Below are 15786 nucleotides of genomic sequence, written 5' to 3' on the forward strand. Positions count from 1 at the left end.
GGGGAGCCTGCTTCTCCCTCTGCCCCTCCCCCTGCTTGTGCTCTCTCTCTCTCTCTCTCTCTCTGACAAATAAATAAATAAAATCTTAAAAAAAAAAAGATTTCTTAAACAGGACACAAAAGCACCAATCATAAAAGAAAAGACGAATAACTCAAATTTCATTAAAACTTAGTACTTTTCACCCAGGAACACCACGGAGAGTGAAAAGGCAAGCCACAGAGTGGGAGAAGATATTTGCAATGCATTTTTGGACCAAGGTATTTAATATATATACATATATTATACATACATAATAGAATTCTTGAAATTATGTATTATATATAATACAAATATATAAATATCACAAATCAGTAAGAACATAGATAACTGAAAAGAAAAATGAACAAAAGACCCGGATAGCACATCACAAAATACCATATCCAAATGGCTAATAAACAAGTGCCCAACCTCATTAGTTATCATGGAAATAAAAATTAAAACTGCTGCACATCTACCAGAAGGGCAAAATACAAAAGATTGACAATGCCAAGGTTGACAAAAATGTGGAGAAACTGGATTTCTCAAACATCCCTGGTGGGAGTATAAATTGGTATAACTGCCTTGAAAAATTATTCGACAATATCTCTTAGCACTAAACATATACCCAAGCCGATTCAGTAATTCTATTCTTAGGTGTGTGTGTATGTTTATGGATATGTATATGTACAAAAAGACATACGAGAATGTACAGCAATTTATTCTTTTTTTTTTAAAGATTTTATTTATTTATTTGACAGAGAGGGAGGGAACACAAGCCGGGGGAGTGGCAGAGGGAGAAGCAGGCTTCCCGCTGAGCAGGGAGCCTGATGCGGGGCTGGATCCCAGGACCCCGGGATCATGACCTGAGCCGAAGGCAGATGCTTAACGACTGAGCCACCCAAGCGCCCCTGCAAAAATTCGATTTCTAAACAAGTAGCATTCACAGGTTCCAGGGATTAGGATGTGCATATATTTGTGGGGTGGGGGGGCATCATTCAACCCCCTACAAGCCCCAAACTAGAAACAACCTAAATGTCTATCAACTGTAGAATCAAAAATAAATTGTGATAGATGACTATAAAACAATAAAGATGAACACATTACTGCTACATGAACACCACCAGTGACTCTCATAATACTGAGTGAAAGGAGCCCGACCCCAAATAAATACCCAGTGTATGATTCATTTATATAATGTTCAAAAATAGCAAGACTAATCTAGGAGACAGAGCTGGGATGGTGGTTGCTACCCTATGGAAAGAAGGCGGTGACCGAGAGGGACGAAGGCATGGTTTCTGCACGTGCCAATACTGCTCTATTTCTTGATATGGGTTGTGAGGACTCACCACGCCGAACACTTCTATGCACTTTCTATGTACTTTTCTGCAGATAATGTTTATAGGACATTTTCCTTTTTCACCTTCTTCACATTTTCTTCTACTTCCTGTAGATATTAGATTTCAATACCTCTGTTTATTAAAAATTATGAATGATTATTGACAATATTTTCTTTCTAATTATAGGTTTAGGTGCTACCATAGCTCAGGAATGTCTGTTTTGGGGACATGTATATATATATTTTAGTCTAATGGGTTTTGATGGAACCTTGAATCGGGGGACCCAATGGGGCCACAGAATATGCTGTTTTGTAATTTGTTCCCAAAGTGCTCTATAAGCCCTTAGTGTCACTGACTTTCCTGGCTGAAGATGTTCCCCAAACTTGGAGTGCCAGTGGTTGGGACGGCAATGGGAAATGTTACTTCAGGGTGAATGATTAGACTTAGGAAAAGGGCTTAGACTTAGGAAAAGTGTTATGCATTGTAGGCTAGGTAAGGGGTAGCATTTCCCGAAGTCAGGCAGAGATTCGTCAGAGGGACCATAGGGCAGGTAAGAAGAGGGTACTTAAGGATAGAACCCGGTTTGAACCTGGGTCGCCTCCTAGAGGGACCCCTTGGTAAGGAGTCTTATTCTGGCCATGCCCACCCCCACCCCACCCCAGCCTTGGAATTGGTGAAATGTCAAACACTGGGCTTGCCTTGAGGCTTCCAGGCCTATATTATAATTCCTTTGGGTCAAAAGTCAACATACCCGTCAGCCTCACGCCATGCGCTGTGGGGTCAAAAGGGAAGAGAAGAAAGGGGTGCTGGGGCCGCTCACACCACTTCTTGGCCAGCTCCGCCTCTGGGTCTGTGCCCAGGGGTCCCCGCGGTTGAGAAGGGGGAGGCTCATGGCTTATATGGAAGAGGCCAGAAGGAGAACAAGCCCCTGAGGGGTGGTTTCCAATGGGACAATTCAAGGAGGAATAAATGCTCAGAGCTTCTGCTGTCCTCTTGTATGTCGTGAAACTGATTCCGGAAAGGTGAAGTACAGCTTGCGCCGATGAGGAACACATATTTCTTTTATAATCAGAAAAAAATGAACCTAGATTTTCAAAAGATGGTTATATCGGGTGGTGCTAAAAGGCTTCAGAGTCATCTCTGCCTCTCCCACTTAACCCGACCGGCCTTCTGTTTGCAAGGCACGGGAGAGTCGGAAATGGTGAGGACCATGTCTCCTGCCTTTGAGATGCTTACAGGGGAATAAAAGAAGCACTGAATCAGAGTCTAAGAAAGAAGCGAGGAGACCAGAAGCCATTCTGAACGGGAGAGGCACAGCAGAAGGCTTAGTGGAGAAAGGGGAAGGTAAGGGGTCCACGTTCTCTCTCTACGGTCTGTAGGACTGTAGTTGTAAGCTTCAAGGGCCTTCTCTGCCACTTAGAAAGATAATATCTTTATGTTATCTATGATGCAAGTTTTGTTAAACGAAGTAATGGGGGGAAGGGGGAAATATTAGCCATTGGCTTCTTGAGACCATCCTGTCCAGTGTGGCTGTTTTTTGTTTTTTGTGTTTTTATTTTTTATTTTTTTAAAGATTTTATTTATTCATTTCACAGAGAGAGAGAGAGAGAGTGAGAGCAGGAACACAAGCAGGAGGAGCGGGAGAGGGAGAAGCAGGCTTCCCGCTGAGCAGGGAGCCCGATATGGGGCTCGATCCCAGGAGTCTGGGATCATGACCTGAGCCGAAGGCAGACGCTTAACGACTGAGCCACGCAGGCACCCCATGTTTTTTGTGTTTTTAGATTTGAGAGAAGGAGAGAGGAGACTGTGCATGCGCATGAGGGGAGGGGCGGGAGGAGAGAATCTCCAGCAGACTCCCTGCTGAGCGTGGAGCCCAACACAGGGCTCGATCCCACAGTCCATGAGATCATGACCTGAGCAGAAACCAAGAGTTGGACGCTTAACCAACTGAGCCCCCCAGGTCCCCTCAGTGTGGCCATAGTTTTAACTTCCGTATTGCCACACCCACTGGGGCAATGGAAAGAGAGCCTGATGTTGGGGACTTGTTCCCCTGGCTCGCTGACCCCTGAAGCAGGAGCCCCTTACTCCCAGAGCTGACACCTGGAAAGTAGTCTCCTTGGTCAGCCAAGTGGGCAAGAGTCTGAGGCAGCTGGACCTGGAGAAGCCAGAAGGCTGTTGACAAGTACTCCAGGGAATGAGTCATGTGTGTGGACGTTTGTCACCACACCCCAGAGTCCGAGGCAAAGGAGAAAGACAAGCAACCATTACTAGCCACTTTATGCTCCTCCCTTGGGACAGCCCGTTAGCCCATGCAGAGCACCCAGAGGTGTGGGGTTTTTTGGGGGTTTTTTTGAGGAGGGAGAGGAGCAGTAGGAGAGCGACAAGCAGACTCGCACTGAGCGCAGAGCCTGATGCAGGGCTTGGTTTCACGTCTCTGAGATCATGACCTGAGCTGAAACCAAGAGTCAGCTGAACTGACTGAGCCCCCAGGTCCCGCCCCCCCAGGTGGTTTTTGAGTTAGTTCCCTTGCAGTTGGGGGTGTACTGAGGACCTGTGGGCAGGAGTGGTTGACAGTGGCAGGGTGGTAAACGTCTCTCCCTCTGCTGGCCCTTCCTCCCCACCGCTAGCATGGCTCTGCACAATGTCTTATCCTGGGGGATTGTTCCTGGTTGCTCCCAAAAGCAAATCTGCGCTGGTCATCTAACTGCACAGCTGGTGTCTGGGAGTCCCGGCATGCTCCAGTCTGTTGCTTCGGGAGGAGGACAGGTGGCTAACCTGTCCAGTCCAACCTGCCACGCACCTTGTCCTCGCGCTCAGGGCCAACAGAAACTCTTTTCCTCTTTCAGTCAGGGCTAGGGGCGGGCCGGTGAGAGGAACGAGAAGTCAACTCGCCGCACCCTGGCTGTGGGAGGTGTTTATAAACGCTCCTGGAATGCAGTGAACCTGCGAGGGGTCAGCCGCCCCAGGACCGCCTGGCCTGTGGGAGAGGGTGGGAGGGATGCCCAGGTGGATTCCTCTGAAGGCAGGTAGGGAACAGGACCGGGTGGAGCACCAGCCCTGTCGTGGTCCTTGTCGTTGCACCTGTACAGCCCCAGCCTGGACTGTGGGGCTATAAAATTGGGAGAAGACAGACTTACTCCCAGGCGGTCAGCAAGTGAGGCTTGAGGGACAATGTGCTCTGGCTGGAGGAAGGGAGAAAACAGCCACCCAGGCATTCTAGCACCAAGTGCACCCGGTGCTCTAGCTCCTGGCTTCTCTCTCCCCTGACGTATTTCCAATTCCTGCCTCTAGTGAGCCTGACTCCTCTGAGTTAACCCATGCCAACGTCCAGTGTCTAGAGGGATCTTGATCTTGATTTCCTGGTGGTGGTGGGACAGCTTTACCCTCTCAACCTACCACCTCTGCTTTAACCACAGAGCCTATGTGTGTCTGACAAAACCCAAACACATGAGGTCACAAGGTACTCATAATTTTTCCTTCCTCCTTACCCCCACCCCCTTTGTCCTCTAATCCTTTCCATGAATGGAAGGGATGCTTGGTATCCTACTTAGCCTGTGAGGCTGTCCGGCTAGGTTTCATTCCTTGCTATCTTTATTGTGGGGCAGCACTAACAATGTGAGTGTGGGGGCGGACAGGAGAGCTGAAACTCTTCACTCCCAGGGTCAGCTTGGACCCCAAATCTCTTACTTTGTCCGGCTGGGATGTAGTGGAGCAGTGCACAGGTAGGAAAACCAGGAGGGAAGTCAATGCCTTATTTAATAAAGTACCAAGTTGCAATAGACAGCAAGGATGGATAAGTGGCAGGGTAGGGTGAGGCCAGAGGCAGACAGGCCCCAGGTGAACACGAAGGCATCTGGCTGTGACCCACCATGATATTGGGTGCTGGGTGACTTCTGCTCATACCTGCCTTACAACGTGAAACACAGCCTCATCACACCACTGCTCAAAATCCTCTGAAGGCTGGTTCACCCTGGCCTAACACTGTGGTATAAACTCCTTAGTCTGGTGTTCATGGTCTACATGATCTGGGCCCACCTACCTTGTCTGTCTTATCTCTACCATCCACCCCCAGTGCCCTCCTAAAATAGCCCACATTCCAGCCCCCATGGGGTGCCCATAACCCCTAAGCATGCCATGAACTTTCTGGCCCCCATACCGTTGCTTAGGCTGTTCTTTTCTCTCTTCCTGAAATGCTCTCCCTAGTGTCCCCCTCTCTGTCAGTCAAATCTGGTATATGCTTTAGGGCCCAGCTCAGCGTCACTGCCTTCATAAAAAAAATCCACCTGCTTAGAGAAATCACTCCAACCTCAAAACCTCCAAAGCATTTTATTAGTATAGGACTTCCTTTTTTTTTTTTTAAGATTTTATTTATTTATTTGTCAGAGAGAGAGAGAGGGAACACAAGCAGGGGGAGTGGGAGAGGGAGAAGCAGGCCCCCCGCTGAGCAGGGAGCCCAGTGTGGGACTCCATCCCAGGAGAGGCAGACCTGAGCCGAAGGCAGACACTTAAATGACTGAGCCACCCACGCGTCCCTAGGACTTCCTTTATAGCATTTGTCATGGTGTGCCTTGAAACTGGATCTTGTTCAGAGGGCTTTGTGCCCTCCGTAGCTCCTAGCACAGGCACCAAGTAAGGTCTCAGTAAATCTTTATGGTAATGAATGGAGCCATGAGGTTGAATGACACCAATAGATGGTCAAGAAGCAGAAATGGCACCAAAACAACAGAGTTCTATTAGGGCTTGCCCATCACTTATCCGTCTGATGCCTCCTTTCTTTTCCCTTTCTATCACCATTACATATTTACAACGTACTGAATAGGTCTTTCCCACTCGGGAGCCACCCTCAGTGCAAACCCCAGGCATCATGCATCTTCTAATTTCCTCCATGGGAAAAGGATACACTATGTGCTCATGGTTGGCTGGTATAACCTGCACACTCTTCAATTCCATAGCACTTCCTGAGGACCTACTGTGTACCCAGGTTTCTGCCAGGGACTACAGAAGGGACAAGTTAAATAAGTCACCACCTGGTCCCTGCCCAGACAGGGACTACTGGAAGATGGAGTAAATGTGAGTGAAGTCTTACGGTCAGCAGGACCTGGGAATGAAGGGAATCTGCCAATCCAATGGACATCTGGAACAAGGAAGTGAATGATTGGAAGCCCAGAGATAAGGAGCAGGGAGACACTGAGGAGGATCCACTGAGGGAGAGCTGCGGGAACTGGAGTGGGGGTGGCACTCTGTTCTCCTTATGTCTGGTTTGGCAATCCTATTTTCAGTTCCTCCTTTATTCGCCTTCCCTAATTTAGCCTCTTAGCCTCACCTTATTTGGCGAGGGCAGGCAAAATAGGACACTCCCACATCACCTCCTGACCGCCCCCCCCCCTTACCTTCCCCTTTTCAGGCCCTCAAATGATCCTCCTCCTTCCCGACCCACCTGGCGCCATCCCAGAGTAAACCACCGGCTGGCCAAAATCAAAAGAGCAGTGAATTGGGGATCGCGTTCATTATCACCCTCATAGCTACTCTTGATTGAGAACTCACCGTGTGCCAGGCTACATTATCTTTTTTACAACAACACCAGGAGGAGATTGTTATCTCATTTTATGGGTGAAGAAACTCAGACCAAAAGATGTTAAGTAATCTGTGCCAGCTCACACACCTGCCAGTTGGCGGTGCCAGACTGGAAATGAGGTCTGACTCCCAGGGCAGTGCCCCGGTCAGTTCCGGTTGGGCTGTGCGAACTTTGGCAGTTGGGGACCCCGTCCCTTAACCAACACGTCTCGCACCGGAATTCTCCAAGCCCCCGCCCCCGCCCCGGCCGCGCCAGCCTTCCGCGCCCCGGGTGCTCGCCCGCCCGAGCCGCAGAGGCCCGCGCGGCGCCGGCAGGTGGGGCGGGCGGGGCCAGAGCCCCGGCCCGGACGAGGAGAGGCGGGGCCTGGCGGGGGCGTGGCCGGAAGCCTTAAAGGAGCTGGGGCGGCGGGGCGGCGGGGCGGCGGGGCGGGCAGCAGAGGCCGCGGATCGCGGCGGTCGTTTCCTCGCTTCCGAGCCGACCGCGGCACCGTCACCATGTCCCTGGCGGCCTCGGCGGGCCGGGGCCCGGGGGCCGTGTGGTCCCCAACGCACGTGCAGGTGACGGTGCTGCAGGCGCGGGGCCTGCGGGCCAAGGGCCCCGGGGGCACGAGCGACGCGTACGCGGTGATCCAGGTGGGCAAGGAGAAGTACGCCACCTCGGTGTCGGAGCGCAGCCTGGGCGCGCCAGTGTGGCGGGAGGAGGCCACCTTCGAACTGCCGCCGCTGCTGTCCGACGGGGCCGCGGCCGCCGCCACCCTGCAGCTCACCGTGCTGCACCGCGCGCTGCTCGGCCTGGACAAGTTCCTGGGCCGGGCCGAGGTGGACCTGCGGGAGCTGCACCGGGACCAGGGCCGTAGAAAGACCCAGTGAGTGCGGGCCGGGGGGAGAGGACGGGGAGCGGCGGGCCGGGGAGCGGGGCAGTGCGGGGTGGGGAACGTGTGGCTGGGCGCTGAGATCCTTTTAGAGCGAGCGCGGCGGTCCCCGCGCCGCTGTGTCCCAAGGGGACGGACGGAGAGAGGCCTTTGGACAGGGATCACCCGGGCCGATAATCATAGTCTCACCTAGCTTCAATTTCTTCGGCTGTCCCGCCCCAGCTCTCCCAGTGTGTGGGCTCTTTGAAGCCGGCGCTAGGGGTGGGGGTGGGGGAGTACCTGGGGTGTTTTTGAATCTGCGGGACGTCGCTCAGCGCCCGGAACTTAGTAAGCACTTAATGAATTTTCGATGAATTGAAAATACTTGTGGGTTGACAAATTCTTCTTACTAGTGTGGGTAGTGTGAATGTTTGATACACTCATTAGCTTATGTGGAAAGCCTCCTGGGTATTTAACTGTCCTAGACACTGAGCTGGGAATGGCTGGGCCTGGGAGCAGGGAGGGTCAAGGTGGAGGGTGAACCCCACGGACACTCTCTGGCCCTAGAGGCTCACCCAGGGACAGAGCTGGGGCATTACAGTGCGGGGTGGAGGCTGCCCAGAGATGGCTGTCCCTCACCTCCACCTCAACGACGGCCTACGGGCTTGGTGAAGAGAATCTGCCCCTCCCTCTTCCCCTTTTCTTCCCCCACCCCCGCCCCCAAAGCCTGCTAGAACAGTTTGGTCTTCACTTTCAGACTGAAAATTATTAACCCGGTTTGCCCTGAGCCCCAAAGTTAGTAAGGATTTCCCAGTGCTGGTTGGAGCCACGGTCTGCCCTTGGCCCAGCTGAAGTGGGAGGTAGGCTGTGTTTCTTTTTGGCCTTTGTCAGGTTCTCTCTGGTCCTCCTCCGAAAGGTTGGCTGCTCACCCGTAGCTTCTCAGTCTAGAGTTGTGTGCTAGGGTATCTCACTCCCACAGGGAGAGCTGGGCACCACCCATTTCACTTCAAGGTGTCACCCATTTGTTTGTTCTCTTTCGTAGGTGTTTGCCATGGAGCGTTTGATTATGGAACATTTGATTATGCTCTTGTACTGTACCAAAAGCTGGCCTCCTTAGCTTAATTGGTTACTTTGCTGGAACTTAAATATGCAAGTCAGTCATATTACCACAACTCCTATTTGTGAAGCACACAGATTCCCATTGGGTGTTTTAGATATAAATGGTATTTTAACTTTCCCTTGTGAAGGGGGCAGGAAAAGCCAGAGGGTTTGAAGTTACCAGACTCCCTTTTCTGCATCGTGGGTCCAATTTCAGCTTGCATGCTTGCAAATGCAATACCTGATTCACTTATCTGGCCAAAGATGAATAGGCATTTCTGAATTCAAATCAGATAAAAATAGAGAGCCTTGAGGTGAGGATGGGTAGGATATCTCTTGGCATTAACTTACAAGCCATAGGTGAGCAGTGCCTTTGCTAAGGAGGTGCTGAAGCAATGCTAATTTTCCATTTGATTAAATGACATTTGGGGCTTTGGGTTGGCTTCCTTTCCAGCTTCAACTGGGCGTCATTTGGCCATCCCTTGTCTTGTTCCATCCCAAGATGCGCGGGTATTATCATCTGTCTCTGCCGTCTGTTTCTTGTGTGAACATTTTATTCCCTTGAAAGACAGATCGCATGTCCCCGCCAGAGATGAGGATTCCAGATTCCTGGGTCTGGTGCCCACTGTGGTCCTGACTCATTGTTAGGCTTTGGGCTGCTCGGTCTCTAAACACCCAAATTTCCCTGTTTATACATGGAGCTTGTTGCCAGGCTTAATTGGTATTTATAAGATGTTTCTGGGTTCCTGGATTACTGGGGCCTGTGTATAGACTCAAAAGGTTCTGTTACTGCTTTGCGAGAAATGAAAACCTTAAGTTCCCTATTTCGGGAAGGGTTCAGAGGTCTGCATCTTCATTTCTGTCCTCCTCTCCATTGTAATCCTAAACCTAGGTGGTTACTTCTGTCTCTGTTTTATGAGCTGATTACCACTTAGTCACAGTATCAACCTGTAAGAAAGTGATGCTTAGTTGATGTGTTGGGGTTTTTTCCCCCCATAATTGCAAACGAAGTCTTCTTTGCCCCTCAGCAGTAGGTGAAATTGCAAGCTTTCCATCTGGCTTCCTGGGACTTTCCAAGGTGCTGGGGAACCTACTTAAACCAAGCCTGTCTGCTGCCCCGGTATGTCCCTTGAGTGCTCAAGATAGCTGAGATTTGGAGAGTGAGATATATACCGAGAGGCGGAAGTTTACCAGAAAGAAACTGGTTGGGTTAGGAAAGTCATTTGATCTAGTTATCAATGGTTTGACTCTACCTTAGATGTTAAAAACGAGCAACAAAACAAAAGCTCAAATTTTGGTCTCTAGGTTTGTGTGTGTGTGTGTGTGTGTGTGTGTGTATGCATGCATGTGTGTTAATCTCGAGCAAAGAAGAGTATGACTCTTGTCATGGGTCCAGAAACTCAAGATGTCAAGAGCTAACTGTGCTAGAATTTCCCTTTGTTCTCTTGATAAGCCCTCCTCTGGCATACATTTGGAGGCAAGAGAATATGCTTTTCGGGACTCAGATTTTGCCGACCTCAAATTTAAAACACCACACAGAGGCTGACCTATAGGTAGGATACTTTTAATAGGGAAGAGTGCATGGCCCCTGTCGTTAAGAGGAAATTGAAATGCATTGATTTTGCACTTATCCTTACCTGTTAAAGACCCAGCGTCAAAGTTGGGCCTTGGTTAAATGGAAACCAGTTAAGTCTCATGATCATAAAACAGACATGAATCTGCGAGGCAGAAACAGGTGACCAACATGTGGGATTCTCTGCTCAGCTCTCTAGTCTCACGTAGTTTGGGATCCTAGGTTGATCTAAGGAAAAAAAAGAAAAACCTTTTTGGGATACTAAGAGCAACAAGATGTGGGGAAATAATCTGTTTGGGGCAGATTAAAATAAACCTCCGTTCAGCCTGGCAACCGGAAAGCCACTGTGTAACTAATATCATGAAACTTAATACTGTAATAGTCTTCCAGCCATGAAGAGAGAGTGAACGATGGAGAGTCATTTTCTTACATCTCTTGAAGATGCAAGAGGGAATTTGGTTGCATACGAAAGGATTTGATATTAATAAAGGTTAGAGGTTTTGAGGAACTGTAAGTGTAGTAAGATGCTGTCGTAAGTTGCCAAAGGAAATCCGGGTTATTAAAAAGAAATAAGGGCTCGATAGTTGTTTTTCTGGAAGAGTCGGATGCAGAAAAAAGATGTAGATGAGCAAAGAGATAGATAATAAGCAGTCAGTGTTCGTGCCTGTACTATCAAGTCTCCTAAGTGCGTTTAGGATTTTTTGTGACAAATTGGAAAATTGGAGCAATGATACTGATGAAGTTTTTCCTTTCTTGGGATTCCCCGTAAAGATAACATTGGGCCTTACTGGAAACCGTCCCACCTCTCACAGGGCCACAGTCCCCTCCCGCTTGTGTCGCAAACCGACGGCTGATGGCTCCGGCGGGAGATGCCAGAGCCCGCGTTCTCTGTCCGCTCTGGGTGAAGTAACCCTAACCTGCCTACAGCCATGGAATGAAGTGACTAAGAAGAGCGAGGGTTACTTTAGAGTCATTGTTCTGGTGATGTGAAAGAAGTTCCCTCGTGGTATTATTTGATTATGATTTCATCTGTAAGACATTCAGTTAGCCTGGGGAAAGTTTCAACTGCGTTTTTTTTGACGTTAAAATCTGTATTTTTAGTACATTGTATTAACTGAAGTATAGTTGACACGCAATATTACATAAGTTTCAGCCGTACAGCGTAGTGATTTTATGCCGCGCTCAGCACAGGGTAGCTCCCGTCTGTCACGTACAGTGCTGTTACATTGCCGCTGACTGTTCCCTGTGCTGTGCCTTTCATCCCCATGACTTATTCTATAGCTGGAAGCTGTAGCTCCCACTGCCTTTTACCCATTTTGCCCATCCCCCACTTCCTCCTCCCCTGGCAACCACCCACTTTGTTCTCTGTATTGATGAGTCTGTTTCTGCTATTTGTTTTGGTTTTTTAGATTCCACAGATAGGTGAAACCATACAGTATTTGTCTTTCCCTGTCTTATTACACTTAGCATTATGCCGTCCAGGCCCATCTGTGTTGGTGCAGATGGCAAGATCTCATTCTTAAATTTTTAGTAAATATTTTTAATACCTACTGTGTGCCAAGCACTGGGGTGTAAACAATAGTGACCGAAACAGACGTGATCCTTACTTTCAGGAAGCTCAGAGCCCTGTGGGGAAGATAGACATTAAACAAATGAACACGTAAATAAATAATCATGTATTGTGATAAGTACTGTGGAGGAAGAGAACAGGGTATCATAAGAGGATGGAGGGGGAAAGACATGACTTAAAGGAGATGGCCAATAGCTTCTCTGAGGCAGAAACCTGAACACGAAGAGATTTTTCTGGTGAAAAGTAGAGGAAGGGGACCTGAGGGAGAGGGAGCTGCCTTTGCAAAGGCCCTGGGGCAGGAGCACCTGGGAAGCTGGAGAGAGTGTGTAGATTGAGGCCCAAGCGGAAGGCAGGGCTTTATTTAAGAGCAGTGGGAAGTCCCTGAGTATTAAAAGCAGAGGGATGTTGTGATCTGCCGTGGCTGTTGGGTGGAGAATGGATCTGAAGCAGGCCTCGCCTGGAATCAGAGAGACAAAAATGGGAGGCCGTTGCGCTAATCTAGGCCACCGGTGGTGGGGGCTTGCCGTAGGGTGATGGTCATGGAGGTGCACAGAGGTGGTGGATTTCAGAAACATTTTGGAGGTTCAGTTGGCCTGCTTTGTGATGGGTCGCATGTGGGTGGGGGTGAGAGAGAGGAAGTGATAAAAATGAACTAATAAAGTAGGGAGAGCTTGCCGTTGAAAACAAACCAGGAAGTGGTGGCGATTTCTTTCCCTAGCAGCCACCGTGATACTGGAGTGAGGTCACCAGTACAAAGCCAGCTTTGGGCAGTGACACCTGTGAGTCCAGTCTTCTGTAGGAAACACCACTGAAACCAGGGTGTGTGTGTGTGTGTGTGTGTCCAAGTGTTTACAGTTTTAATACAGTCCACGTCTTTGTTTTGTAATAGTGCACGTAGCTAATGAAACCTCACTGGTGTGCCCTAACACAGCTGATGAAGTCACCGCTTCAAGGAATACAGGACCAAAAAAAGGAAAAAATCATACATAACATTAGGAAAAATAAACTGTAAGTGAAAAATAAAACTCTGGAGGCAAGTAAGTCACCCACTTACATGTTTTTCACATTAGGGAAGGTAAGTATACAAAGGAGTCCTGTGCCTTTTTCACTTTGCTTAAACTTCCCTTTGGTTACAAAGACCTCTACTGTATTTCTGTAACTACCATCAGAGGGAGGTTTTCAGAAATAGTATCTAATATGTTATTTTAATTGTAGTGATTAACTAAAAAAATGTTCTAATTGCATTAAAAGCAATACATGTGCTTATTAAAATGCTATCCACCCCAACATGGATTTGCTGACCTTACTCTTTTCCCCCTTAACAGTAATCTCAGGTATCTATTAATATACTACAATTTTAGTTGCCATACATCCTAGAAAACTCCGCGTTCTACGCTCTTGGAGACGCTAGCTCTGGCTTAGCTCCAGAAGGATTAAGAAGCCCTGGCCTAATGGAGAAAGTGATAAGAGGTCATTTCAGGCCTTATCTTCCTCCCAGAGCAGTCCCCTGGGTGGCCTTTGATTCTGGGTCTTGTGCAGATCTCTAAGCCTTGAGGTCTTTGAATTCCAAAAATATCAACACCCAGACCCTCGTTTTGGCCTTTGAAGAAAATCAGTGCCCTGCCAAGATCATTTGTTTTGGAAAAGACTCGGCAGTTGAGAACTCCTCTTGAGGTGTCCTGAGCCGGTGCCCCAGCGGGCTCCGGATTCCAAGCCTGACTTCGCCTGCTTTTTCCCTTGGCCGGGGACCACTTTAGTCTTGTCCTTTGCCCTGTGACCCAGGGCAGGAGCTCAGAACATCTGTGTGAAGGGGTGAGGGAAGGAGTGATGATTGGGTGAGGTCCCTGGTGGCACCGGACGGGCGGGCGTTTGCCCTTCGTGGCTGTGGAGAAGGCTTTAATCTTACATTTGCCAGTGGATTAAAGACCAGGGGCGTGTGAGGTGTGAAGGCACAGCTGTGCCTCTTTCCGTTTCTCAGCGTGGCCGCGGCTCGTTTGCCCCGTGCCCTTTCCTAGCCCTGAGGGAGCAGGTTACCTTCTCCTAACCGTGCCTTTGGCAAAGGAGCTGCTTTTCGCTACTAATGAGACGAGAAATTCCTTTCCTGCAGGGAGAAGTCTGTAGATAATCTGCTAGAGAAAAATCAAGGATTTTAGTCTCCAGGGTGTCCCCGAGGGACACATGTTGGAATGTGGCTGTGGAGAGAAAAAAGGCAGTGGTAATTAAGTGTCCTTTCCTGAACGCTGGCCTTTGAATGGAGTAGAGGGGAGGCATTTATAAGGAATCCCAGAAAAATGTTTCTAGAGGTGTGGCCGCTGAGTACTTCGGCTAAGCTAGGTAGAACAGTTAAGGCTTCCAGAAAGCCTGGTCTGAAAAGGCCTCTTGTGATCATGAAGAATGGATGTCCTGTGCGAAGGGCCTCAGGGCGGGCTGTGCTCCGGGATACTTCTTCGGGCGTCTTGCCTTCTCTAGCACCGGTCTTGTGGGGTTTTCCTTGTACCCCAATGGCACTTCTCATTTTTACTAATCATTGGTTGTTAAAACAGGATTTAAAAATGTGGGGTTTTTTTTCCCCCTCCTTCTCGAGTCTTAGCTTGATGGCAGGGTAAATCATCCATACTCTGTTTCCTTGCCCGGAACTCTCACCGAAAGAGTGCGAATCTGTCTGTGGGGAGGGGAGTGGACTGGTAGGTCCCTTATGCTAGGGTGTGTTTGTTTTCTTTTGTCGTGGTCAAGAGATGGGGAACCAGGCCACTGCATTTTTGTCCCATTCTTCAAGTCTCTTTGCGTGAGTGATAAAGGACCCCGTGATTGCTAGATTGTTCTTTGACAGATCCATTGGGCAAGAGGCGAGGTACCGGATCTGATGGTAGAATATTAACATTTGTGGCTTTTTGAGATATGATCAAGTAAAAAAACAAATTGACAAATGATTATAGGAGGGGTAGACTTCCATGTTTAAAAACATGTTGATTTTTCTAATTTTTATTATTATTTTTTAGAGATTCTATTTATTTGAGGGAGAGAGAGAGTGCGTGCATGTGCCCAAGGTGGGGAGGGACAGAGGGAGAGAGAGAAGCAGGCTCCCCACTGAGCAGGGAGCCTGATGACTCGGGGCTTGATCCCAGGACCCTGGGATCATGACCTGAGCGGAAGGCAGACACCCAGACAGCTGAGCCACCCAGGCACCCTGATTTTTCTAATTTTTAGAGAATCTTAAAATACTGATGCTTGCTATCTCTTTAGTCCTCATCTACAAGGAATTTAGCACTGAGTGATTACTTTCCATTTAAAACACAGGTCTTGATGGGGCACCTGGGTGGCTTAGTCGTTAAGTGTCTGCCTTCGGCTCAGGTCGATCCCAGGGTCCTGGGATCCAGCCCCGCATCGAGCTCCCTGCTCCTCGGGAAGCCTGCTTCTCCCTCTCCCACTCCCCCTGCTTATGTTCCCTCTCTCGCTGTCTGTCTCTGTCAAATAAATAAATAAAATCTTAAAAAAACAAACAAACAAAAGCCAAAAAAACACAGGTCTTGGGCACCTGGGTGGCTCAGTTTTTTAAGTGTCTGCCTTTGGCTCAGGTCATGATCCCAGGGTTCTGGGATTGAGTCCCGCATTGGGATCCTTGCTCAGTGGGGAGCCTCCTTCTCCCTCAATGCGCCCCCCCCATGCTTGTGTGCTCTCTCTCACAAAAATAAATTTAAAAATTTTTTTAAATTCTTAAAAAATAAAGTTTATAAAAAAAATAAAACACAGGTCTTGATCCTGATA

At 48.8% G+C, this 15786-nt stretch overlaps 1 protein-coding gene across 3 annotated transcripts in view; it reads left to right on the top strand.

Annotated features, from left to right (window-relative positions):
• The first annotated feature begins 7351 nt into the window (after positions 1–7351).
• Positions 7352–15786, top strand: part of RAB11FIP1 (RAB11 family interacting protein 1) — a 31460-nt gene continuing 23025 nt past the window's right edge. For 2 of the 3 annotated variants that reach the window (XM_036109880.2, XM_036109881.2), the window contains exon 1: positions 7352–7795. In XM_036109880.2, the coding sequence (XP_035965773.2) occupies positions 7425–7795 (371 nt within the window). In that variant the 5' untranslated portion in view covers positions 7352–7424. Of the gene's footprint in view, positions 7796–12910; positions 13030–15786 lie in introns of all 3 variants that reach the window. The other variant, XM_078069608.1, reaches the window with a different exon arrangement.

This window comes from Halichoerus grypus, chromosome 3, assembly GCF_964656455.1.
Source record: "Halichoerus grypus chromosome 3, mHalGry1.hap1.1, whole genome shotgun sequence".
Taxonomy (NCBI): domain Eukaryota; kingdom Metazoa; phylum Chordata; class Mammalia; order Carnivora; family Phocidae; genus Halichoerus; species Halichoerus grypus.